Source organism: Penicillium hispanicum (genome assembly GCF_028827665.1).
Source record: "Penicillium hispanicum strain IBT 35686 chromosome Unknown utg000002l_segment0_segment0, whole genome shotgun sequence".
In the NCBI taxonomy this organism is placed as follows: Eukaryota; Fungi; Ascomycota; class Eurotiomycetes; order Eurotiales; family Aspergillaceae; genus Penicillium; species Penicillium hispanicum.
In genome coordinates this window covers 1164278-1189676 of record NW_026623194.1, presented here as the reverse complement: position 1 = coordinate 1189676, position 25399 = coordinate 1164278, and the positions used below count along the sequence as shown (strand labels likewise).

The window sequence follows — 25399 nt, the reverse complement described above, 5'->3', positions numbered from 1 at the left end:
TTGGTCTCTGCTAGCAAGGCTTGTGATGCCTTGTTGGTGGGTGTGATCTTGCATTTCTCATTCTCCTTCTCGATTCCCTTCATTATTCTTCGCCTTCAGAAAATCTTGAAACCGGGTGGCACTGTTCTGAGTACCGACACCCCGATATTTCTACTCTCTTTCCTAGTCTCTTAATGCTCCTCTATGGTCAAAGGGGCCCACCAATGGGTCTTCAAAGACTTCTGGCTTATCAATACTGTACATTCCTTCTTGGAGAAGTATAACTTGCAGAGGCTAATTTCTCTCTCCATAGAAATAGATAATTGGCTTGCTTCTGGTACTATTCGTGAAGATTGTCAAAGATACCTTCCTCTTTGACATTTTATATCAGTTAAATATACGTAGCATTGTAAGTACTAACTATTGAGCTGCTATGTTTAGTACCCTCTTGCCATCTATTGATATATAAGACGCCATCGATGCACATGTATCAGTCCTTCCAAGAAGGAGCTGTACGCAAAATCTCCATGCACCCCGTAACCTAGGCCGCCCTAGGCTCCCCGTAGTCAGAAGTTAGTATTGCGAGTATAGAGAGAAGGCCAGCATACCCGCCTCAGAACTCAGGTATGTCGTTTCCTGACAGTGGCAATGCCTGCTGCTCTCTTTGACTCACACCACCTGCCTCGGCAGCAGACCACCTTCGAAACAGCGGGCATGCCGTGGGGCTGTGGCGTTGGGTCGGAAATCCGAGAACTGCGGTGCTACTGTACAGTTTGAACCACAACGTCTCAAAACAGTATCCTCGGCAATTCGAAATGAATTGGCACCGATGCTGGTGGTGGTAGTGGGGTACTCGTATCGACGGCAGAAACCGCTGGAATGTGAGGTATACATGCTTGAGTAATTGGACGGGTGCGCAAATTTTCATTCACAATCTTGCTGATCCATACTGCGGTCCATGCCGTCTTCGGGAACAGCTCAGTAGTGTGCATCCATATGTACGTACACCGTCAGGGCTCACTGCCACGAAGCCACGGCCAGTAGTGTCCGATAAGGCGGATGGATCGTCCTGTTCTAGCAGCGGGGCTGTGCATCGCTGTCATCAGACCCAGATGATATACATTTGCCTCTTCTCACCTCCAGAGCGGCGTCAGTGGAAGACTGATCCTATCCGATCTTCCCGCTCTGATTGGAACCTCATCCTCACCCCAGCACCACAGTGGAAACCATCTGCAAGTGCCGGAGAAAGCATGTGTATGTCACCAAATAATGGGCAGCGCAACGTGCGTGCGATGGGCCTGATGGTCCCCAATGGAGCGCAAAGGTCCGAAGGTGCCGGGCGCCTCTTACATCGTGCGCCATATGAGTTGGCCTTGGAGAACGAACAAGCAGCGCCAGTGGAGACCCAATGGGGCACACCGATTATCACGGCGATGTGTACATATCGAGTGCAGAATGGCGCAAGGTGGTTGGCGGTGACTGTCAGGAACGTGGGAAGCAGCCGATGTATATCAGCCATGACGTCATGGGCTTATCCCATGCTCGCGCCTTAACACTAACCTAGTTAGTGTAGGTGTCTGGTGGCGCCGATCCCAACTGCTTGAAGCAACAAGATGGTTCTCGAAGGAATCGAGGGCCAGTGAACAGTGGCTGATCGGCCAGGTTACTGGGGCCTCGTTTCACTTGTCCCCATCGCCTTGCCGGTGTCCCTCTGGCGCTGGGTGGGTACGGCGTACTCTGCGAAGCGTCACTCCATGCACGAGCCATCCACCACTCGCAATCACCTTTGTACAGTAGGTGCCCCCGTCCACGCTCCCCCCTCTTGTTACCCTGACTGGGGTGGAGGGGGGCGATGAAAATCACCAAGCAGACTCCATGCCTGATCAACACTCAACACTATGTATGTACCCCCCACCCCTGTTCTCCAGGGGACTCCGCAGGGCAGGTGGCGAGAGATCCATGTCACCACATCTCCTCTCGAGGAGCATAACACCCCATTGAAGTGAGGACTGCAGTTGTTTCCTATGTAGGATTCACACAGTGCCGGATAAACAATTTGGGTCACCGAGAGATTGAGGATGAAGAAGGGAAATGAGGAGATGTATGGCGGAAACGAGAGTGAAAACGGGAGATACCTCAGTATCCCAGGCCTGTGGTATGGTGTCTTGCATACAACTACTTTATGCGCGTCGGATGAGCGGCAGTAGGACAAGGATTACGACACGGACTATAAGGCGCCTGTACATATAGGTGACCCCATACGTACTATATACAGTAGAAACGCCATCCCTCCGCTTGAGCCCTACTGTATACTATACCGTTTGTACTCTGGAACTCCAACTGTCATGTACATCCCCATTTTCAAGAAGTGGCTGCCAGGTCCACCATAGGATTGCCACCACCATCCCACGTTGCCTGTCGATCGCAGTCCGCGGCGAGCACATATGTACATACAGTAGTATGCCCAGTGAACGGAGTGTACATGTACATGTATGTATACATAATCATGTACGCGCCCGCTGATTGGCTGGTATCTCATCCCGATCAGCAAGTGGAACTCTCAACTTTAGCTTCTCTCGAGCCTCTTAATAATCTTGGTGGGCAAATAACGCAGGGCTTCAATTGGATCTGATCCAAACTCCGTTTCCAATGGCTTTTCCCCCTTCCCTTTTCCCCCTCCCGGTTATGAGCAGTGGAGGCACCAACGCCTCAGCCACCACCAAGGCCATGCAGAGAGCAGAGGTCCAGATACAGCTCGGGTTCCCGCCATTACGACAGAGTGGTCGGATCGACCTGGTGCCTTGACTCACCTCCCGAAACCCAACAGTCGCACCCGTTCCTATATGCAACAGTCATCAGGCGCTTGAAGACGACTCAAGAGGGCCCCGGTCTAGCACGAGTCGCACCCGTCTTGGATCCGCGCCACAGCTGCAGGATTTTGACCTCGAGGCGCGTCACCATTGGTGGGATCATGATCGAGCCTAGTGGGAGTGTACCCAGCCTTCATTGCACCCACGCCTTCCCCTTGTGGCCGCGGCGCCGCCCGTCGGGATGCACCGTTCATTTCTCCTGCGTCCATGATAGGCCGTGCTGCTGCTAGGTCTGTGTACGCGGTCCATAAGAAATTTTGGCAGACCACAGGATGGCCTTTGATCTTGCCGGCACGCACAGAGGGTAGAAAAGGTAATACGGCTGTATTCATCCTTCTCCCCTTCTATCTCCACCTATGTATGTGGTTCATCTTTCTCCCCTTCCAACCCCATCGACCTTACAGTACCCACACGCCTGACAGTGGCAAATCGGTCCTCCATCGCTTTCCCCCCGGAGCAATATGCCGCATTAGACTTGCTCTGGATTTGCCAACCCACCTTTCTACTGGAGAAGAAAAATGCAGGGAGAAATGAAAAGCAGAAAACGAATTCTGCCGATGCTTCCGTCCCCATGTCTCCGGATCACAGTACATGCATCCTCATTCCGAGTCTCTGCCGTCTCCAATTTCGGAATTACCTGAGCAGAGATCCGTCTCGCCCGTTCGCCACTGTGATGCAGCCCCTGGAGATTTGAGAAAAATTGACCAATTGGCTCGAGTGTCAGCTAGATTGGCGCATTGTGTATATTGTTACCGAAGTAGGATCCGTGGGTCAAGCATCAATTCCCTCCCTCTCCTCCGTCTCCTTCCTCGTGTGATGCATGTACAGGGCGATGCTTCGGAATGGGAACCTGGCCTTGGGCTCCACCAGAGCGGCAAAGCCTATATGAACCGCCAGGCAATTCTGAAACTGAAACTGAGCGTCCTGAAGATCCGGTACATATGCTTTAAAAACGAAGAGGGGGGGGGGGGGCCAAATAATCCCACGCCCACCCAGTGACAAGAGACCCACCGCAGGTATCTCCAGTGTCCCTTAGGACTCCCGGGCGGTACTTACTGATTGTACCTATCTCCAGTATATAGTACTCGTACACTTCCACTTCTTCTATCCACATATCCACATATCCACCATTGCTCCCCGAACCAGTGATCTGCCATCCTGGCTCGGATCCTCTCGGTGCCATCCGGCTAGTTATTTGTAGCCTCCTGGCTGCGCATTGATGCAATTGTCCGATCATTTCAGCCACACTGGTTCCCTTCTTTCTTGGGCGCCCAGGCATCAACGCCGCCACTGTTCGACGTTCGCGTTTCTAGCCTTCGCTCTTCCACCAGGGTATATCTGAGTTTGCCAGGCCTCGCCGGCCCTTCAGTTTTTCTCCGATTCTAGTCTCAGGTGCGTGTGCGTTGCCGAAACTAGCCACCTCGCTCTCGACCTGTGCATTCCCGTACTCTATGCTCCGGGATTCTGGGCTAAGCCGAAGGCCCAGCCTATACTAGCGCAGAGCAGCAGAGGTCGTATCTAATTCCGCATTCGGGGTCGACCGTCATACATGTTATTCTTCCAGTCTGTTCGTTCCCTCTCCCCAATCCTGGTCCAGAAGGAGAACCAAAAACATCGGCATCTGCATTTGCAGTTGCATTCGCATTCTCAGGTACGCCCGCGTTCTTGTCCCTCAATCGCCTCCCGTTGCCCATTGTTCTCGAAATCCCTTTTTTTATTATCCTCCTGTCAGCCTTACGAAAGCCTCAGGATCTTCCCTCTTGTCTTCCCATTCACATATTCAGCGCCAAGGCATTGACTCCCCCATCCCCGTCCCGGTCTTCATTCCCACCAGTCTCGGCACTTTGGCGCCTCCATTTCCTACCCGAGCCACACAACATGGCTGTATTCTCGGAAAGTTAGGCATTGTCGTGCCCTGCTTAAGCGCACTGCACCAATGTCTTGCACCATTTTGTCCTTGCCCCTCATTAAAATCCACTTCTGTCCATTGTGCCCTGCTACCTTCCTGCCAATTATCTCCGTGACGACCTCGGGGGAAGCTGAGCCTTTCGTGGTTGGTATTGACATCGCTGGCTCGTTGTTACCTCCTACACCGCATACCCACCTCTGCGTCCTTGACATTTCTTCACGAACCCTCATTGACGATTACCCAAACAGTATCCTAGCGAGCGTGTGTTCTCTTTCTAGCGTTGTGTGCAATTGGGCGAAATTCAGCATCAGTGATAGATTTTGAAGGGGCCTTAGACTCAGTGGTCTCGCGCTTTGCAAAATTCTGGCCATCCACGAGGTATGTGTGATTGCATCAGAATCCAGTCAGTGAAATTGTCGGATCATAATGTTAAAAGATTCTTTTTTTTGACAGGGAGCGATACTGTCTCTGCCATTGTCCGTCTCCTCGTCGTTGCTACCACAACAACGGGCTCCATGGGCGATGTTCCCCCAGACAAGCTCAACTCATCCCGAGGGACAGGAGAAGGGATACCCTCGGTATCAGAGCCCAACGCTGCTGCGAAGGCCACCAATGTCTCTGGTTCGTATTTTATGGATGCTTCTTCCTACTGGATGTTGTGGGAGCGCAAAGACTGACCAGCTTTTCATTGTGACAGGTACCAGCTCCAACACTCATCACGCGCGACCATCATATGTCAACCACCATTCGAGCCCAACGGCTTTCATGAGCCAAGGGGCATATGGGCTTCCGTCTCCCTTGAACATGAGCAACATGGCTTACTCGCTGGTATCCCATCACTCGCAACCGTCGCCGTTTGAACCTCATCTGGTGCACCAATATCCAGCCCATGCCCAGGGGCTCGTATATCCGATGCAGTCTATGGGGCGCTATCCCGGGCACGCCCCCCAAGGAGGAATCCCTTACGGCATTCCGTTTGCACCGCCATATGTACCCTATCCTATGCCCCAGCAGCCCGCAGCTACACAACGTAGCGGTGGTCATTACCCACCCTATATCGCCAATCCACCGATACAAAGCATAGGTGGGGGACAAGCACCTGTCTATGGAGCTAGTTATTACCATCCCCCATCCCACACGCCATTTGATGCTCGGATTCATCTTTCGACTGGTCACATGCAGCAGCCCAGACCCTTGGCTCACCAGGGTTCTCGCGCCCCTCCGCCGGTGATCCCCTGCTCTTCCAAAAAGGGAGCTGAAAAAAGGCTCCCTAGAGCGGAATACGACGTTGCAAAGACCATTGTGGATGGCTCAAACCCAGCGAAACTGACGCAGCCTACTTTACACGCTCTGGGTGTGTACACCAACCTCATACTCTTAGTGGATTTCTTGTTGCTGATGGATTCCGGCGCTGCGCAGATTCAGCTCCTATCACCCTCACGACATCAACCTCAAGTGCACCTCGCGGGCCTCCACGAAAGCCTAAACAGTCTGGTCATGCACTCTGGGTTGGGAATCTACCTCCCGAAGCCAACGTGATGGATCTCAAGGACCATTTCTCACGGGATGCAACCAACGATATCGAGAGTGTGTTTCTCATCTCGAAGAGCAATTGTGCGTTTGTGAACTATAGGTCAGAATCGGCTTGTGCGGCTGCTTTGTCACGATTCCATGACTCTCGGTTCCAGGGTGTCCGTCTGGTGTGTCGACTCCGCAAGGGGTTCACCGCGCCTGGTTCTGGCTCCACAATGACCGCTACTGCCTCTCGAATACGTTCCGAGGAGGGAATTAACTCGCCGCTTCATGAACTTCCAACGGTGGCTGAGGTCAACCCTGCTGAATTGGCCAACGAAGCCACTCGGTCGTCGGATCGATACTTTGTTGTCAAGAGTCTCACGGTGGAAGATCTAGAACTTAGCAAGCAGAGTGGTATATGGGCAACACAGATGCATAACGAGACCAATCTCAACCATGCCTTTGAGGTGAGTGTGCTTATACACCGAGGCTCCTGTCAATCCTGCTGACGGGGTGCCAGACCACCGATAATGTGTACCTGATCTTCTCCGCCAACAAGTCTGGAGAATATTTTGGCTATGCTCGCATGTTGTCACCGATCAGTGACGATGAAGAGCTGGCGTTGGAGATGCCACCGAGACCGGACCCCCTACCAGGAGGCGCCGATGAACTGGATGTGACACCGACGGTGGCCACCTCGATGGCCCCAAAAGGGCGGATCATCGATGACTCGGCCCGAGGGACGATATTTTGGGAAGTCGAGTCTTCGGAAGATGAGCATGATGATGGGCGTAGCGAGAGAAGCTTTGACAGCCCGCCAGACGAATCCGAGCTCGAAAGCCAGACATTCGGCAAGCCATTCCGCATCCAGTGGCTCTCAACCGAGCGAGTGCCCTTCCATCGCACCCGCGGACTGCGCAATCCGTGGAATGCGAACCGAGAGGTGAAGATCGCCCGCGACGGAACCGAAATCGAGCCGATGGTCGGACGACAACTCCTTCAGCTATTCCACCTCCCCTAGCGTCTTGATATATCCATCCCCGAGTCGCCCGCCTTGCCTGGAACAAGTGATTAGTTGGTGTGCGGGCCGCTGTCCTACATAGAGCAGCTTGTACCCTTGTCAGCATGGAAATCTGCCACGATCAACGCGCCCTGTGTGCTTCCAGATGTGAGAAACAGACGATGTTCGCGGCTAACGAGGATTCGAGATGGCGGGATCTGGACTGAAAACACATGGGAAACCGAGTAATACACGATGTACGTCCTTGCAGACTTTCTTTTCTATCTTTCTTTTCATATGGGGGATGGGGCGGGGATTCTTGTCGCTGCGAATATGGTGCTAGCCCCCCCCCCCCCAATTCTACCCCCCTCAGGGCACCAAATTCTTTGGTTTCACGGCTTAGGGTCTCCATTTTCCTCTCTTTCCCTCTCCTGCCTTGTTCTCTTCATCTTGTCTTCCCCCCCTATTCTCTTGTCTTTTCTGTTCACCGCGATGGATGGCCGGTATTTCGTAAGGCAGTCTAGCTTAGCCCTCCTCTCTCGATGCTTTCGAGCGAAGGCGAAGATCTACAGGCAATCCGCGCGGATCGTAAAGCCGTAAGCTCCCCACTTCCCCGAAGCGGCCCACGGTCAGCCAACAGCCAGTCACAAGGCGCGACGACTTATCATTCGCATCATCACTCTCCACCGGAATACGACCATTGGGGTGGCGCTACCCCGGATATTGGGCCAAGCTTATGTAGCTTGAAGCTTTCTTTATGCCTCTGTGGCACCACACTTTCCCCCTCCCTTCCCTCCCTGGACCGCACACTTTCCATCTTCCACTTCCATCTCTCATCTCCAACCAACACACAACGGCAACGTCTTCCTGTCTCTCGGGTTTCGATTCCTCCCACCTGCTTCCATCTTCTCCATCCAATTTTCCATTCGATGAGAAGGGCGGCTAGTCCGTCCAAAATTCCCCTTCTCATCCTAGTTAAATTGCTTGTAATTCCATTCCCTCTCCCCATCCGTCATGTCCAACGATCGTTCGTCCTCCCCCATTACCGTCCCTGACTCTGATACCCGCCCCCGGCGCGGTTCCATTGCCTCCGGCCTCCCTTTCACCGATCTCTTCTCGAAGCAGAACCCATCGGTCAACCAACCCACCAACGCCCAGGCCAACCAGCAGCGGCGGCTGTCGATCACCACCCTGGGACTGTCCGGCTCGCCCACCCAAGCTTCCAGCGTTGGAAACCGGGGCCTCCGCCGAGGTAGCCTATCCAGCTCGTGGGGATCGAGCGTCGTGAATGCCGAAGATGCCGTGACCGAAGATGCAGAGGGAGGCTCGCCGGCCGCCACCCCCAACTCGCCCTTCGCTCGGCGGGTCTCCTTTGGAGCCCAGGCGCTTCGTGACGCCCGGGCCGGGAGCATAGGCAATGGTAGATACCCCTCGAGTTCATCCACGCCTGGGGCGCGTCGAACGGCACCTTCCGCCGGCACCGCCTCTGCCCGTTCTCCTGCTGCAAGTATCTCAAATTCTTCCCCGGACGAGATATCTAACGCATCGCGCCGACTAGGCGAAGGTTTCAACTGGACCGAAGCCCTCCGTTCGCGCGCCGAACGGGCCCCTTCTCTCGGCGGCTCAGTCTCCCCGCAGGTCCAGCCAGGGGGCCGCCACTCCGGCAATCACCAGCGTGCTGCTTCAATCGCCTCGATGGAGCAGCCCGTCCGGGAAATTCCTAAGCAGCCGAAACAGAACAAGCCCGACTTCTTCCAGGAGAAGATTCTACGTGGCGATTTTATGGACTAGGCTCACGTGGCCTCTGATATACTGTCGATGGCCAACTCTTCTAATGTTGGGTCTGGGATTACCGGACATGCTGCACAACATGTGTTTCGGCTTTCGTCTCGCTCTTGAATTTGGGTTTGACCGTCCCAGTCTTGTTTTCTTATAGCACTTTTTGACTAGCGGGTGAGAAAGATTGTTATCGACTCTGTTTGGCGTGGAGCTCAATCATTTTGCTGGTTTTCTTGAGGCGCTCACTTCTGGTCGATGCTTATGGGGTCTATACTGGTGCCAAGGGCTATTTTCCCGCATGTTACATGAGCCCCCAGTGACGATAACAGATTGACATGAAACATTTCTGATCTAAGAACTTCGTTTGTATATATACGTAGTGGACACATCATAGCCTCCACAGACTAAGACTAATTTGCCTCATCTTGTCCCAGCAGCGACTTCACTTCTCCACCCCCGTCTTTCTAGTCATGTGCATTTCCGCAGATTCAAGAGTTAAGCTGTGGAAGGACCCGCCGCAGAAGGATCCTCCTCGTGTAAATGACCGGGAGTCTCTGCCTGCTTCTCACTGGTTGACATCTCCTCGTCGCGAGTATACTGCTCCGCTACGCGTCGGTCCATGAGTTGACTTGTCGTGAGCCGGTGCTCTGGCGCTGGAGGCGTCCAGCTGCTACTCTTCCACGGCGGCACCCGCATCACATACATCATATCCATCTCCTCCAACGTTTTATCCTTGCCCTCAATGACGAAAAAGTACACCACGATCACCGCAACGAAGAGACATCCTGCGAACACATATCCGTACGCAAAGTCAATGTCACCCGTAATGAACGGTGTGAAAAATCCAAGCAGGAAGTTCCAGAGCCAGTTGGACGCTGTCGCCAGCGCCATTGCACGAGCACGATAGCGTGATGGGTAAAGTTCGGCCACAATTGCCCACACCATCGGACCCCAGGTCATCGCGAACCCAGTGATGAACAGACACGCAAACACTACCATTGCTTTGCCTGCTCCAGGGGTGGCAGGCGGGTTTTTGACGTTCAGGGAGAAGTGTCCCACCGATGCAAAGATCATGAAGCATACGAACATCCAGATACCACCGGCAATGAGTGATTTGCGGCGACCAAAATGCTCAATGACGTACAGACCACCGAATGTGGTACCGAAATTCACTCCACCCAGGATCATCTGTGTGACAAAGGTGTTGCTGATTCCGGCTCCGTTGAAGATCACCGTTCCCTGATGGAGAGAATGTCAGCATGGCGTCTTTGCTTCTCACGGGCTTCTGTTTCTGGGTAGGGATCCCACATAGTAGAAGAAGTAGTTGGCACCCGTCAGCTGCTGCAATGCTTGAAGCACCATGCCTAGCACAATACGATACGGCATCCGCGGGGCCTGAAACATCTCTATCCAACCATGCCATCCGCCCCTTGATCCCTTCTCGGCATCCAGTTGCTCCTGGATCTCGAGAATCTCGTGCACAACAACACGATGATTCTCAGGGACACCATATAGCTTGGACATAGTACTCTTCGCGACATCCACTCGTCCATGACGATAGTCATAGCGAGGACTTTCGGGGAACAGAAGTATACCCAGTCCCAGCATCAGGCCCCATAGAAAGGTAATTCCCAACGGGATCCGCCAGGATGCAGTGTTGCCAATACTTTCCGTGCCGAAATTGATGCAATACGCGACGAAAATACCCAACGTGACGAACAATTGGTAGGAACTAGCAGGCCGTGAGTTTTCCATCAAGGGCAGGGATGCCACCCAGCTTCTGACTTACCAGACCATGGCACCTCGGATGTGTCTTGGGGCAATCTCACCCTGGTACATGGGCACCAGTAAAGAGCATGAACCCACCCCGAACCCAGTGACAAACCGACCCATCATCATCTGATACCATTTCCCAGTGGGCGAGGAGATCTGAATAACGAGGCCAACATGCAAGATGATACACCACACGAAGATCGACCATTTGCGACCAATCCGGTCTGCCAGTGGACCGGCCATGAGAGCACCCAGTAAAGTTCCGATTGACAGCTGGAAAAAGTGTTAGACGGTGAGAGGCTGGCTCATCAATTGGTCACACCAGAACACAGTCACATACCATCGAAACAATCAGTCCTGAGCGGACATTGTTGAAGCCATATGTACCGTCGCTTTTGCGCTGGCCATATCGTTGCTTATAGTTCTTCATCTCAAGGAACCCGGAGATCTGACCAGTATCATAACCGAAGATGATACCACCAATGGAGACAAATGCACCAAGTACCAATGATCGCCAGGTCACCCATGGCACACGAGACTCATCGAGCGAACTGCTCCTCTTCTCTCGGTCGGCCATTGCTGCCTCGGAGTAGTCAGTCGGTGGTGGGGAATGACTTCCCTCACTGGATTGTTTGTTCGAGAATGAAGCCTTCATTCTAGCGGTAGAAGGCACAATTAATTTCTTTGCGCGCACAGGACTAACTGCATGGGTTTCTTATGGTCGAAATCAATCTGGTGGCGGACAAAAACATTTCGAAAGCAAGGCATCGCGGTTTTTTTAAATCCATTGCCTCAATCGTACAGCTCTTCATCATATGCTTGCCACTCCCAAGAGGCCTTAAGGTGGAATGAGCTCGTCATGGACTATGCGCGCCACCACCTGGTTGTTGTTGCTGTAGTCGTTATAGTTGGTAGTGAGGGGGATGTGGTAGTGGTGCTGCTGGTGATATAGTTAACCGCTCTGCTACCGGCCATAACTAATTAGTTATTCCAATAGGGCTCAAATTTCGACAACGCCAATATACGGAGCTGCAGCTCGCCAGTGCATCCTAAACACGAGCTCCAATCCATGCCAAGGAAGCCATGTACGCCGCCCCCCCCCCCGCCAATTTCGTCATATCGCGCAGGTAAGCATTGCTGAATTCTGTGGTGGCCACTACTAAGTCATGACGTCAATCACAAGGTGTTCCAAACACGATCAACCTGGGATGCACCGGGTGCGAACCATGTTTTCAAGTCTTGCCATTGGAGTTGAGATGTCCGTCGAAGCGGCAAAATTACTATTTTCTGAACACAGAGTAAATCCGCGACTGGACTGAAGAAAAGCAAAATATTGTATTAACCGATCAGATTAAGGCACAGAGCGCCAGGGAAGGGCAAGAAAAAGAAAATGGAAAAAAAGGATCAGGGAAATGAAAGCCCAAATGGTACAGACGGGGAATCGACAGATAGCAATTAGTACGGAATACCGTTGGTCATCAGCTGGAATTGATCGTACCCCTTCGTGGACATGCTCATGTATGACTTTCGCACGAGCTCCCGCATATATTCGGCCGCGTCTCTTTCGCTCTTGTCTAGGACGAATCGGTCACGGAAGTTCTTGAGGGTCTCAGGTTTGAAGCACGGCAGACCGCTGTCGAGCATCAGAGACACGATATGGGCCAGCTTAGTGCTGTATGGACGTGAAGCCAGGAATGCCTTGACCACTAGAGACTCGAACCATCGGTAGGATTGAGTTGCAGTCGGGTTGTGCGAGTTGGTCCCTGGTAGGCTGATACCCGAATTTCCACCATGGTGGTGGGCTGGGTTATGAGTTCCACTCATCACGGCCACCATCTCCGAGGTCAGTTTGAATGGAGCTCGCTCAAAACGAACGCCACCGGGAGCGATATCAAAGCAGAATCCGAAATCGATGTGGATGATATGGCCGGCATCATCGATCATGATATTTCCGTTATGCCGATCCTTGAACTGCAGTAGGTAAGAGATGACCGAGTACGCAGCCATACTCTTGACGAAGTTGGTACGCGCTTCCTGGAACCGGGTCGAGTCCTCGCCCCCGTATTTGGAGACAAAGTAATCATACAGTCCATTCACTGCCTCGCGCCCAAGCATATCCCGAGAGATGGAATTTGGCAGCACGTCAATAACACCACAGCCCGGGGCCGTAGAGGTAACCCGATATGGGAAGACCCAAACGTCCAACCCAACGCTGGAGAAGATGCTTCGAAAAGCCGCAATCATCTGCAAGGCAAGCATGTCCTGACGACAGTCGTCGCCGACTTTGAAGATCGCCGATTGCCACACCTCGTATGTCTCCTGCTCAGATGTGGACGACCGTTTAGCCACTTGAGATTGATCGGTGCCGTGCATACTGGCATTAGCGCGAATGTCCTGGTCGTGTGATTGGGTTCTTGTCTTCTGGATTCGGAACGTAGCCATGTACGGCGCCTTCGCATGACTCTGCAAGGGCTTGCCCGATTTGCGATCGATGCCTACAACCACACCATCGGGGTTGCTAGGAAGATATACCCCAACCTCCACTTTTATCTTGCGAAGCTCTTCCTCGATTTTCTCCTTCTTCTCAGGCTTGCTCCTCTTGATATACGGCCGGAGTTTGCCAGAGACACCTGTGATCTCGTTGAAGAAAGAAAACTCACGTTCATAGAAGTTGCGCTCCTCGCCAGAAAAACTCAAGATCAGAGTTTCGATAAAGCGGTCGAGTGTAGGTTTGAGAGGGTCCGGCTAGTAGATTGTTATGTTAGGCAGCAAGGACAGTTGATAGAAAAAATGCTTATACATACCACCTGCGAGTCTTCGTCCTTGTATGAATTGGCTTTCATATTCCAAATAACCTGATGTGCAAAGAGCTGAGACAACTTCGCTGTTTCCATAATGTACCGCTCAACGTAGCCCAGAGCGTCGTATCGTAGAGCCTGAACCAGCTGTGGCACAAAGTAGAATCGAACGTCAATGGAATGGCTCTCCAGAGCCCGCATTGCATACTGGAGAATGAAGGGATGATTGCCGTAAGCTGGCAAGAAGTACGTCAGGGCTTCCGTCGGGTTGACAGGAGCCCAGAATAATAGATACTTTTTCTGGTTAGTACTCGGGAGGGAATGGAGAGAAATGCAGACAAACCTTTAATTGAAAATTCACGTCAGATGGCAGAGACGAATCGAACATGATCTCTAAAGCACTCGGTTCTGGAATGACCCTTTCAGGAAAATTGAGAATCAACCACCGAACATCATTGTGTACTTTGGCTGAGGGAAACCGGGCGGCAAGCTGAATGGCCAGTCCTGGGTTTTCCGCCCAAGCAAGCCGGAGGAAAGACGCAACGCCCTGTGTTGTGAAGTTTAGCATCAGAAAGTCCTATGGGGATACAAAGCCCCCCCTCCAAAGTAGAACGTACATCAGTAGAACTTTTGCCTCCAATCGAGGGCATGTGATGTTTCCTCTCGGGCTCCAAAGGGAACAGCCAGACCCGAAGACGTGACCTCTCATTTTCGATAAGAAGGTGAGTCAGCTCCTGTTTTGGCTGCAAAGACTTATATGAACCATGCGAGTTAGCAGCAATGTCTGTCACACTTCGTAGAGCAGACACCACATCGCTGAGAATTTTGTCTTCGGCTTTTATTTGCAATCGATTGCCCCCGAATGACCACCTAGTAAAAAATGGGTCAATTATATTCCTTTCCACGGGTATTATTCAATGGCAAGCCACATACATCGGGGGGTGTCTGAACCAGCTAAGGGCAGCAGAAAGGATTTGATCCTTGAGCTTCCACGACGCGGCATTGTTGGATGGGCTCAGATGTTTCAAGATTCTCAAACCAAAGAGAACGATGCGGAAGTGAATTTCCCTTGCCAAGGGATGTCCCTTTGTCTTTGAGAGCCCTACAACCGCGCTGCTAATCAAGCGACAAAACAGTTGCTGATCCTGTAAGTTACCTAGGCGAATAGCATTGAAATGACTCTCGAAGAATTGCAGGACATGCAAATGAGGCGAGAGTGTGTCCTGTGCTTTTTGTTGCTTTCGGAGCATCAATGTCTTATCTGTTGGCAGCAGTTCAATTTGTGCTTGCAACGGATCGAGGTACCTTGACCAGTCAGTATTTGGAAGCCTAGGGACGCTGGGGTTCAATGATAAAGCACATACCCAAAGGCTGGGTCGAACAGTCCCTTTCGGCGTTGTATGCTTCGTTCCCAGGCTTCCACTACCTCTGCCAGAACTCGAGGCTCAATGCTAGGGTTCTCATGAATGACACCAAGCCAAAGAGAGACACCCAGCTTGATTGCTTCCTTCGTGAAAATTTCAAAGGGCAATGCAACTAAGTGATGAACAACGGAGAGTCGTGGTTTGCTGGAGCTGCAGACGAGAGCCGCGGCTTGCCTCAAGAGACTTTTCACTTCAAGCAGGGGAATAGCACCCGCATTGACGCTCCGTTCATAAAGGAGAGAAAGGGAGCGATCCAAATCATCAACAGACATGGTTTCAAGTTGTGCTTGAGGTTTGCAGCCTAAAAGATGGTAAATGAGAATTGGTGAAGAAACAATCTGGCACTAAATAGCCTACATACCATCCGTCAGATAAAATTCACCACCGGAAGGGCTTATATCAGAGCGGCGATACTTCTGTCGCGTCGTATACAACGCCATGAAGTCAGATGCAACATTGACTTCCTTACCGTCATAACCGTCAATGGAACCTATATGCGATATCGGATTAACCAAAGTTCATCCAGTAGCACGAATAGAGAGGCTCACCGAGCCGCGGATCACTTTGTGGGATAACGGTGCCCATTTCTAGAGCAAAGGAGCGACCCATTGCAACATGTCCGTGGCCACCGTCGTCCTCGTACTCAGAAAGGTAAGTCTAATAGTCAAATTAGATATATCCGATCCAAAATACTGCAGAGGAACATACTTGAAGTAAACCTTTCACATCCAGCGGGGCGATGTTCAAGACTGCTGTAACCCATGTTCTCGCTCGTACAAGGAAGCGATCCAGAGTCGCCTTTCTCAATGCATAGTTATCCGGCAGATCAACTTTGACGATTCCCATTGGAGAAACCAGTGAAGCCTGCCACTCAAATTCATCAAGTTCTCCCTGAAAGCAGGAAGACCACATCACGGTTAATATTTCAAGCAGGGCGAAAAGAGAATGCTTCTCACAGAGAGCGGAAGGACATTCGCGGATGATCTTGTCAGCACAAAGAATTGCAATGCTTTGAACTCGTTCAATGCGATGGCAACAGGCCACCAGAAACTCGGCCAACTGTTTCGACAAGTACGGAGCCGAAAACCCATCATATTCTCCGGAGAGAGTACGCGAGAGGTAGTAAGTGACTGTCTTGTCGGCAACCGCATTCATGCAAGTGACCATTTCTGGCGTGGTTAGGGCCGGATCACGGAAATAATTGAGGATTCTGGTGCAATCTCCCGATGATGCACGGAGACTTTCGATCAGCAAAACAGCATTGAGAAACACTGCCCGTGGATAATCTAGTCGCTTAATGTCAGACTCACGCCCAGCAAGTGCCGATATCAGTGTACGCTTCTGTTCCAAAACTCGCTGCGGCCCAGTTCCCCTTCTAAGAACTGTGTTTAGTTCCACGTCGCTCTCGAGAGACTCCATTCGGTCCTCAGCCACCAAGGTAGGAGAGTGACCCGCAAGCAACTGGAGTTCCTTGTAGAAGGTGTGGCAAATACTTGAGTTAAGTGTAATCCCATGAATGGCGATGTTAAACCAAGCATCGCGAAACAAAGACATGATGGCATCGTCATAGACTAGATCTGGATGAGGGGTCTCCGAAGAACTGCCTGCAGATACTAGCAAGGCCAGAGGTCTCAAAAGAGGCGTGATGTCCTCCGGTGCAAAGACAACCTCCCGGTGCCGTTCGTTTTCGAGATCAGGGACATCTCCCTTGTTGACAATACTCTCCAGTAAGTGCGTCAAGTAGATCCGGTGGAGTGAAGAATGCTTGTTCAACGTCACAGAGAGATATGCCATGGCGCACTGAACAGCATCCGAAATAATCTCAAGGCGTTTGTGAACACCATCGAGGTAAATGCGGGCATAGAACTTCAGCAATAATTGAAATTCAGCCTGTCCACTGCTCAAGGCGAGTACGGCAGTTTCTTGGATGATGTAGGCATCCACTGCGATGTTGATTTTTCCAACCTTCTGCAGAAGCATTGATTGTGCCAGGGCACTAATCTTGTCATCATTGCAACTGGTAGCAATGGTCACAATAGCATGAATGACATTTCGATAGGTTAGGCTGTCTTCCTCGCTGGCGGCAGAAACTGACAGTTGACTTCCATTCCCTGCATGCACATATGCTGCGAGGTTATTCGCAGGTCCTGTAGAATCACTGGCAAATTGGTCCTGAATGGGCGGATCGCCATTCGGGCTGGGGCTCAATGCATTTCCCAACGTATAAAGTGTTGTAATGACAGAATCCTCGGAAAGAATCCTTAGAACCTGGGCGAGACACCGAGAAGCCACAGCAATGACCGAGCCCACCGACGCACCTCCTTGGACTAAAAACCGTAGCAGGCAGCGCCGTCCAATAGATGCACCATTTGGAGACATCCTAGCGAGAATAGCGGTGCATTTCAAGGCGGTGATAGCCAACTCAGTGCACGACATTTGCTGAGGATCAGCCAAAGTATCTTCAAGCCAAGACAGAAGAACGTTGTGGTTGGTTGCATCTTCACCAAGAACAACGCAGTTGAGGAATCCAATCAAGGCATCTCCCTTCACGGAAAAGGCAAGCTGTTGTTGCGAAGGCGAGCCGACTTGCAGGTAATCGGAACCATCTTCCAGCAAGTGGATTTCTTCGCCAATCAATGTAGTGATTCGCTCGATCAAAGCGATATCGGTCTCGTCGTAGCTCTTGGCAATTCCAACACCAGCTATATATTCGTCCAAGAGTTGATGACCGGACAGGTTCTGCGATCCGATCAAAGAGGCTGCGCATGACTTGACAAAGCGCATGAAGCCCTCTTGAAGTAGCATAGCCCCCAGGGGGCGTCCATGAGCTGCATATCGCCTTGTGTACTTCCGCCAGTCTTTGAAGATATTCTCAGCGACACCGGCGTTGCGAATTATGGATGATGCTGTCTCAACAGCAATCAGGAACGATTCGGAGAGCATAGAACGCAAGTGATCAATTATGCGTATCTTCTCACTGGCCGTCCAAACGACAGTGTACTTGGCTGAAGCTTCCAAGAATCCTACCAGCGACACCGCGATTGACAAGATGGTGATGGATTCATGCACAACACCTCGTCCTCCGGTCTCGGACGTGGAGTAGTGGAACGGAGTAACCGCATTGATAGCTTCCGTACAATTCTCCAAATACCCTTTCACAGCACCCAGAGCTGTATCACGTAAAGTCGGGTACTTCGTGCCCAGTGACAAGAGTGCGAGGGTTAGGTTGTGTGATAGTGTCTCCCACGGGGATGGCTTGACGCCCTGGAGGAAGGGCGATGACCGAAACAGTTGACTGGGAGATTCGGGCAGGTATCGGGACAATTGTGAGATCAGGCGTGAAGCATTCTCAATCGTGGTCACGGAGGAAGCTGCGTTGCAAAGGGCGAGAAGCACATCGAGTTCACGAATCCCCTGTAGAGGTTAGTTTACGTCACCTCTTCGGAGAGCTATAGGACACCACGGCGGACCATTGGGACTCGAGAGGTTGGGGTCTGGCCTTTGAGAATTCCATTCAGGGAGTCATCAGGATGTCGTGTTGACCGAGACTGCTGGGCGAGGCGAGCAAGTTCTGAGCCGTCGTCACGGGTTGGGGATTTGACGGCCAATGCCGCCAGCTTGTCAAACGCCGAGCGTCTGACCCCGGCTGAGAGACTAGATTTGGGGTTAGCATGGCTTTGAGATTGACGGAGATGCAATGCAACTTTACCCATCCATCTCGAAAATCTGGAGGTAAATGTGGGAGAGGATGATGTGGGAACGGTTAGGACCTGGGGGAGGGGGCATGCACGTGTCGGCACGCGAACCCAAGTCTACATATTCCGAACCAAAGCACTGTTCCCTTGGACGACTGGGTGATTAGAGTTAGATTATCAACACTACATCTACATATGTTAAGCTAGCCTTGAGGGCTGAATATGCTTCCAAGTCAATTGTATTGTTGTGTAATTTGTTTCGGCTGTGCAATCCTTTCTGTCCGCCATTGGGGGGAAGTTTGGCGGCCAGGTGAGGGTGAAGGCGCGGGCGCGCTCCGGAGCGCCTCGAAAGTAGCTTTCTTGAGCCTCCAAGCTCTCCGTACCTCCCCCGCTCCCCTGCAGCTCTCTCCCCGAAAAGAAAGACTAACAGGGAAACAAATATTCGTTTCCTCGTGTCGTCTGCCGGTTCATTATTTTGGGAGCCCATTTACCTTCCTGATCCTGTATTCTCGACGGTAGTCTTGCCGTCAATGCCGCACAGTAAGCGCGTTCACACCAACATCGTTCGGCCTGCGGACATCCTTCCGGCTTGGGGATTTGTGTGATATGAGCCAGAGGAATGGCGCCTCGTGAGAAAAGCTCCCTCAAGCGAGGCAGGGTGAGTGTGCTTCCCACGGGAATTGTTAGCGACTCGCTTACTTACCTATTGCTCTATGTCTAGGTCAGTGCCGACGCCGACTCGCAGGACCAGAAAAAGCCTCGCCGCTCCCAAAGAATTTCAAGCCAACACCAGCCGCTTGAAACCCCGATCGGTCGTGATTACTTGCCGACTCCGCTGACACATGGCCATTCGACCGCTACAGACATTCGCAATGAGGTGACGGCGACACCTCCCGAAAGTTCGAGGCGCCAACAATCACCCCCCAACCCGGATTTCTCGCAGGCATTCTCTTCGCCGCCAGGGGACACACAAGCACTCTCACAGTTTGTCTACCCACCCAGGGCATTTGCAGATGAAGTGGAGGATGAAGATGCTGAAGGGGTCTGGGGCTACTTGATTCCGCTGGATGATAAGGTAAATGGTGCATTCGTCCTGAAGAAGCGCGATGGCTGTGCTGGACGGGCTGAGTCTGGCAAAGAGAAGTCGGACCAACGGTCGCAGTCCCATAAACAAGGCAACAGTCGAGCGCCCGGTGGCTATTTGATCGGCCGCCATCCCGAGTGTGGTCAGTTCGCACTGCCCTGCGGCACCGATTCCATGACTGACGATCTGGTAGACCTAATGATTGATATCCCCACCATATCAAACCGGCATTTCCTGCTATTCGAGGAAAAAAGGAAAGGAGACGTAGTTGCTATGCTAGAGGATCTCTCTAGTAATGGGACTTTCGTGAACGATGCCATTGTGGGACGGAACAAACATCGCGAGCTTGAGGATGGCGACGAGGTTTCCATCCTAAACGAGGCTCGCTTTGTCTTCCGCTATCCCCGCACTCGAGACGCCAACGGCTTCCGCCAGCAGTACCAGATTCTCCGACAGCTCGGAAAGGGCCACTTTGCCACGGTTTATCTATGCGTGGAGGGTGCGACTGGGAAGCAGTACGCTGCGAAGGTTTTTGAAAAGCGCCCAGGTGACTCACAGAAATCGCAATCACAAACGGAGGCATTGCAACAAGAGATTGCTCTTTTGATGGGGGTCAATCATCCGAACCTGCTTTGTCTAAAGGACACCTTCGATGAGAGTAGCGGTGCTTACCTTGTCCTTGAATTAGCTCCCGAAGGCGAGCTCTTCAATTTGATTGTGAGCAAGCAGAAACTTAGCGAAGCCGAAGCCCGCCATGTGTTCCGGCAGCTCTTTGAAGGGCTGAAGTATCTGGTAAAAACGCCGTTGCAAAGCCCTGGTAGCAAATACAGGCCTCGCTAATTGGCGTCTACATCCAGCATGATCGGAATATTGTGCATCGAGATATCAAACCGGAGAACATCCTTGTCGCAGATAAAAAGTTGACAGTCAAGCTGGGAGACTTTGGGCTAGCGAAGATAATCGGGGAGGATTCATTTACCACGACCCTGTAAGTGAAAGGCACCCATTCTTCCTCTGTTGTTCTTCATTATGGTCTGTCATGCTCACTGGTATGACTTATGAACAGATGTGGTACTCCAAGTTGTAAGTTGATACGCTAGTTAACGGACGATCGATCTGGTGTTGATGATGCTAATCCTATAGACGTTGCGCCGGAGATTCTACAAGAAACTCGCCGAAGACGGTACACCAAGGCAGTGGATGTCTGGTCCTTGGGCGTGGTCCTCTACATCTGTCTCTGCGGGTTCCCTCCATTTTCTGACGAGTTGTATACCCGGGAGAATCCATATACCCTGGCCCAGCAGATCAAAATGGGACGCTTTGACTATCCGTCGCCCTATTGGGACTCCGTGGAAGATCCTGCTTTGGACCTGATCGATCGGATGCTCACGGTGGACGTGGACAAGCGAATCACGGTGGACGAGTGTCTCGACCACCCTTGGCTGACTGAGCAATACCCTAGCGTCGCCGACAGCACGGATGGACTGACAGGCGCGCTCAGTAACCTGGATTTCTCTAAGCGCAAAGTCGAGCGAGAGCGGACGTTGCTGAGCAGCGTCAACGATATCACCTTCAGCGAGCATGTAGAGGGAAGCGGGACTCCAGTCAAAGTCTTCCACAAGAACGATGCCGGCAAGAGAGTTTATAATCGACCGGCAAAGTTCTCTCAGCGTGAACCCTCCCCCGGTCGCAATGGCGGTCCTCAAAATTTCGTTCGCCTTGGCCAGCGAGGCGATCCCCATTTGTACGACGACGAACCTACAAGTCGGTACACATGAGACTCGACGTTTTCAGCTTCTCTGTCTTCGTTTCTGGTGTCCTAGGGGTCATTGATGGAGGAAGGGGTTCTTGTTCAGGGAGGATTGCGAAAACAGGGTTTACATCGGCCCTTGTAATGTATAGTGAGAGCCTCTGCTTGTTGGAATTGATATTTGTCTCTTGTTTGGTACTGTGATTGTCATTCTAGCGTGTGATCATCAGGCCACCGGCGGAACTTACGCCCACCCGCGTGGCGTGATAGACAAAAATCAGCCCATGCTTCCAAGCTTACTGGAACTTTGTAGATTCATTGGCACAGCAATGGCGTCTGACACAACTGGGATTAAATATTCCTGGGAGATATCACACCTAGTTTTACACGTGTAGCTAACTATGAGCAGTACGGGCGGTCAAAGGAGCGGTTAAAAATGGGTGTCGAACACTTTTGGGTCGAAGGACCTAGAGCAAGAATACATTTTGGGGTCCCCTGTACATAGACCTATCGACCTACAAAGGAAACAGAAGCCGTATGGACCTATTTATGTATGTATGTACATACATAAATGTCGGAACAGGGGGTAAGCGGGTCCAGCGCGGCTTTGCCGAATGATAGCGGAGATTATTATTTTGCACCACCCCCCTTCCAAGGTTCACCTTTCCACATCCTTCATCTCCCGGGGGGTGTTAACGAGAGAGACTGAGACTTCTTCTCCCTCCACGCCTCTCATTTCCTGTACGCTCAGTTGCCATGGGTCTTTTCTCCAGCTTCCTTGACAGGTTCTGCGAGCACTGCTCGTCCCAGTCCATCTACACTTTGGCTACCGTGGGCGCCTTGTCCTTCATCGCCGTGTTTGTCGTGGCCAATGTCTTGCGCCAGTTGCTATTCAAGAACCCGCATGAACCTCCTGTCGTCTTCCATTGGTTTCCCTTTGTCGGCAGCACTATCAGCTACGGCATCGATCCCTACAAGTTCTTCTTCGATAGCCGCGCAAAGGTGCGTCCTTGTTTGGTCACTTAAGAGAATGTGTTTCTAATGATTGGGCTCGACCAAACGGCAGTATGGCGATATTTTTACGTTCGTTCTTCTCGGCAAGAAGACAACCGTCTATCTGGGCACCAAGGGCAATGACTTTATCCTGAATGGCAAGCTGCGCGACGTCTGCGCCGAGGAAGTCTATTCACCACTGACCACCCCTGTTTTCGGAAGCAATGTGGTCTATGATTGCCCGAATTCTAAGCTCATGGAACAGAAGAAGGTTAGAGATCAGCGCAACATGGGCAATTGCCAAACCATAAGCTAATCAAGCCGGCGCAGTTCGTCAAGTTCGGTCTCACGTCGGAGGCGCTTCGATCCTACGTGCGCTTAATAACCAACGAGGTTGATCAATTCGTCAAAGATTCCCCTGCGTTTCAGGAGGCGAGAGGCAGTTTCGATGTTTCCAAGATCATTGCGGAAATCACCATCTACACCGCCTCGCGCTCGCTTCAGGGCAAGGAGGTCCGGGATCGATTCGACTCTACCTTTGCTGAGATGTACCATGACCTTGACATGGGCTTCGCCCCGATCAACTTCATGCTGCCCTGGGCGCCACTTCCGCATAACCGGAAGCGTGACGCAGCTCAGAGGAAAATGACGGAGACATATATGGAGATCATTCGCGAGCGTCGCGAGGCCGGTGGTAAAAAGGACTCAGAAGACATGGTTTGGAATCTGATGTCGTGTACCTACAAGAATGGTACCCCTGTTCCTGATGAGGAGGTTGCCCACATGATGATCGCGCTGCTGATGGCGGGACAACATTCGTCGTCTTCCACTGCCGCCTGGATTGTGCTGCGACTGGCCACCTGCCCTGAAATCATGGAGGAGTTGTATCAGGAACAACTCCGTGTGCTTGGTGAAGACCTCCCTCCGCTCAGTTACGAGAGCCTTCAGAAACTGGAGCTACATTCCAAGGTTATCAAGGAGACCTTGCGTATCCACGCACCCATCCACTCGATCATTCGTGCTGTCAAGAACCCAATGCCCGTCGAGGGCACTCCTTATGTCATTCCCACTACACACAATGTCCTCTCGTCCCCGGGTGTCACTGCCAGATCGGAGGAGTTTTTCCCCAGTCCTCTCGAGTGGAACCCCCATCGCTGGGATGAGGACACGACTTCCAAGGATGAGGAGGAAGAACAGGTTGACTACGGCTATGGTATGGTTAGCAAGGGTACTAACAGTCCGTACCTCCCCTTTGGTGCCGGGCGGCATCGCTGCATCGGTGAACAGTTTGCCTACGTGCAGCTGGGTGCAATTCTAGCGGCACTGGTCCGGCAGTTCAAATTCTCTAGCCCTCCTGACTCGACAGGCATCCCGGAGACTGATTACTCGGTATGTTACCTAGCGCTTCATAAAAGATTTCGCTACCAGACTAATTGTCTATAGTCTCTCTTCTCTAAGCCTCTGGGCAGGTCGTTCGTGCGCTATGAGAAGCGTGGTGCCAAAGCATAGATGGAGCCGAGAAATACAACTCTGGGAGATAAGAGCAAGAAAAAACAAAGCAAGCAAGGCCTGAAACTAAAACCCGATTTTATCTAATGACTTTCTTCAGTGCTGCTGGGGTCCGGACAAACGACAAGACAAGACAAGATGTCTCCTTTGCGTATAGTCTTTTGCCCTGACATACTCCAACAATTGTACCTATTGTACATTATCCGCTTCTTCTTCTCTCTCGCCCTGTGACTGAATTCCTCCTGCTGTTTTTGTCGGTCGTATTATTAGATCACTTTAATTGAACACAATTCAAAAGATGGACGCAATCTAAATGGGGCTGTGCAAATCCAAAATCAACCTCAGATATTACTCGCTTAATCTGTTTATTGCTTGAGGAGAAGAGGCTATTCCAGATGTGTTCTGTGGAATGGCAGGTAGTGGTGTATAGTACATAAAAAATACAAACAAGAGAAACACAGGTCCACCAAGGCTCGACAAAGATGCAAGAATCGCCACTGCAGCCTATCACTTCATGCCCGCTTTCTTCTCTCCTCAAGCCTCTTCTTTGCCCTCACTTCCACCTGTCGTCGTTCGCCACCATCAACCTTGTGTCCCCGCTTATCCTCCCACATTCCTTCCTGAACAGTGATTGTTGCCGCCGAGCCATGGGTCCCTTTGATCGGCTGGAGAAATGGTCCCATGATCTTGGAGCCGCGGTGAATCTTCATGTGTGCAAACTTCTTCAGTTGGACGGACGGCTTGTGCTTGTACACAGTGACACCCGGTGCGATATTCACAATGGCTTTCGTCATCCCTGGCGTCAATGTAGCAGAAGAAACATTTCTAGCTCCTTGTGTGCCTTCAGGAACCCCTTTAGATTCATCGGGAACTTCCACCACTCGTAATTGGGCAACCCCGTCAACTACCTGTTCTAGATCTCCCCCAGGGCCGTACAGGCCATTGCGAAACTTCTCACGCTTGCGAATCAGATATCGGCGCTGGCGGGCAGGCTCAATGCCAAGGTCTCGGAGCTGGTTGGAGTTGAGGGAAAAGAGTTGTTCCCAGGAGGGGATCTTGCTCGCGTGCTTCGACATCTCACGGCCGATTAACGTGAGGAAAGTCTGGACATCGGGGACAAACGGAGTAGGAGGAGGAACAGAAGCTGGATGGTTCCGGTGAAATGAACGAATGTATTGTTTGGATATGCCGGCAGTTCGGACAAGCCGGGATGATAGAGTGCGCAATTGCAAGACGGGCATCGCCATGAGGGATGTCGGTGCTTCTGTAAGTGCAGCCCTACAAACACTCTGACAAAGCTTAGCTGGTCTCAGGCCCTTGG

The 25399-nt window shown here is 51.8% G+C and overlaps 7 protein-coding genes across 7 annotated transcripts; 4 read left to right on the top strand and 3 right to left on the bottom strand.

Annotated features, from left to right (window-relative positions):
- Positions 1 to 5273: 5273 nt before the first annotated feature.
- Positions 5274 to 7294, top strand: N7459_002151 (putative YT521-B-like splicing factor; the record flags this gene model as incomplete). The annotated part of the gene is made up of 4 exons (XM_056941336.1): positions 5274 to 5379; positions 5456 to 6112; positions 6178 to 6740; positions 6794 to 7294. 4 exons carry the CDS (start codon positions 5274 to 5276, stop codon positions 7292 to 7294), a joined length of 1827 nt encoding a protein of 608 aa, XP_056803191.1.
- Positions 7295 to 8287: 993 nt separating this feature from the next.
- N7459_002150 (uncharacterized protein) lies at positions 8288 to 9064 on the top strand (the record flags this gene model as incomplete). The annotated part of the gene is made up of 1 exon (XM_056941335.1): positions 8288 to 9064. The coding sequence occupies one exon, from the start codon at positions 8288 to 8290 to the stop codon at positions 9062 to 9064; it is 777 nt and encodes a 258-aa protein (XP_056803190.1).
- Positions 9065 to 9547: 483 nt separating this feature from the next.
- Positions 9548 to 11480, bottom strand: N7459_002149 (sugar porter family MFS transporter; the record flags this gene model as incomplete). The annotated part of the gene is made up of 4 exons (XM_056941334.1): positions 9548 to 10291; positions 10361 to 10784; positions 10842 to 11098; positions 11166 to 11480. 4 exons carry the CDS (start codon positions 11478 to 11480, stop codon positions 9548 to 9550), a joined length of 1740 nt encoding a protein of 579 aa, XP_056803189.1.
- An 800-nt stretch (positions 11481 to 12280) lies between these two features.
- stt4 (1-phosphatidylinositol 4-kinase STT4) lies at positions 12281 to 18700 on the bottom strand (the record flags this gene model as incomplete). Its single annotated transcript, XM_056941333.1, is given in 11 exon segments — positions 12281 to 13570; positions 13630 to 13923; positions 13967 to 14170; positions 14241 to 14493; positions 14557 to 14714; positions 14730 to 14928; positions 14988 to 15348; positions 15409 to 15537; positions 15596 to 15704; positions 15756 to 18461; positions 18518 to 18700. Coding segments are annotated over 11 exon segments (5886 nt in total), but the record flags the coding sequence as incomplete, so codon positions are not given.
- A 661-nt stretch (positions 18701 to 19361) lies between these two features.
- On the top strand, positions 19362 to 21604 carry N7459_002147 (uncharacterized protein; the record flags this gene model as incomplete). The annotated part of the gene is made up of 5 exons (XM_056941332.1): positions 19362 to 19400; positions 19464 to 20618; positions 20684 to 20814; positions 20893 to 20909; positions 20970 to 21604. The coding sequence occupies 5 exons, from the start codon at positions 19362 to 19364 to the stop codon at positions 21602 to 21604; spliced, it is 1977 nt and encodes a 658-aa protein (XP_056803187.1).
- Positions 21605 to 22332: 728 nt separating this feature from the next.
- N7459_002146 (cytochrome P450) lies at positions 22333 to 24078 on the top strand (the record flags this gene model as incomplete). Its single annotated transcript, XM_056941331.1, has 4 exons — positions 22333 to 22578; positions 22643 to 22840; positions 22900 to 23958; positions 24013 to 24078. The coding sequence occupies 4 exons, from the start codon at positions 22333 to 22335 to the stop codon at positions 24076 to 24078; spliced, it is 1569 nt and encodes a 522-aa protein (XP_056803186.1).
- A 512-nt stretch (positions 24079 to 24590) lies between these two features.
- Positions 24591 to 25325, bottom strand: N7459_002145 (mitochondrial 37S ribosomal protein mS41; the record flags this gene model as incomplete). The annotated part of the gene is made up of 1 exon (XM_056941330.1): positions 24591 to 25325. The coding sequence occupies one exon, from the start codon at positions 25323 to 25325 to the stop codon at positions 24591 to 24593; it is 735 nt and encodes a 244-aa protein (XP_056803185.1).
- Between the last annotated feature and the right edge of the window lie 74 nt (positions 25326 to 25399).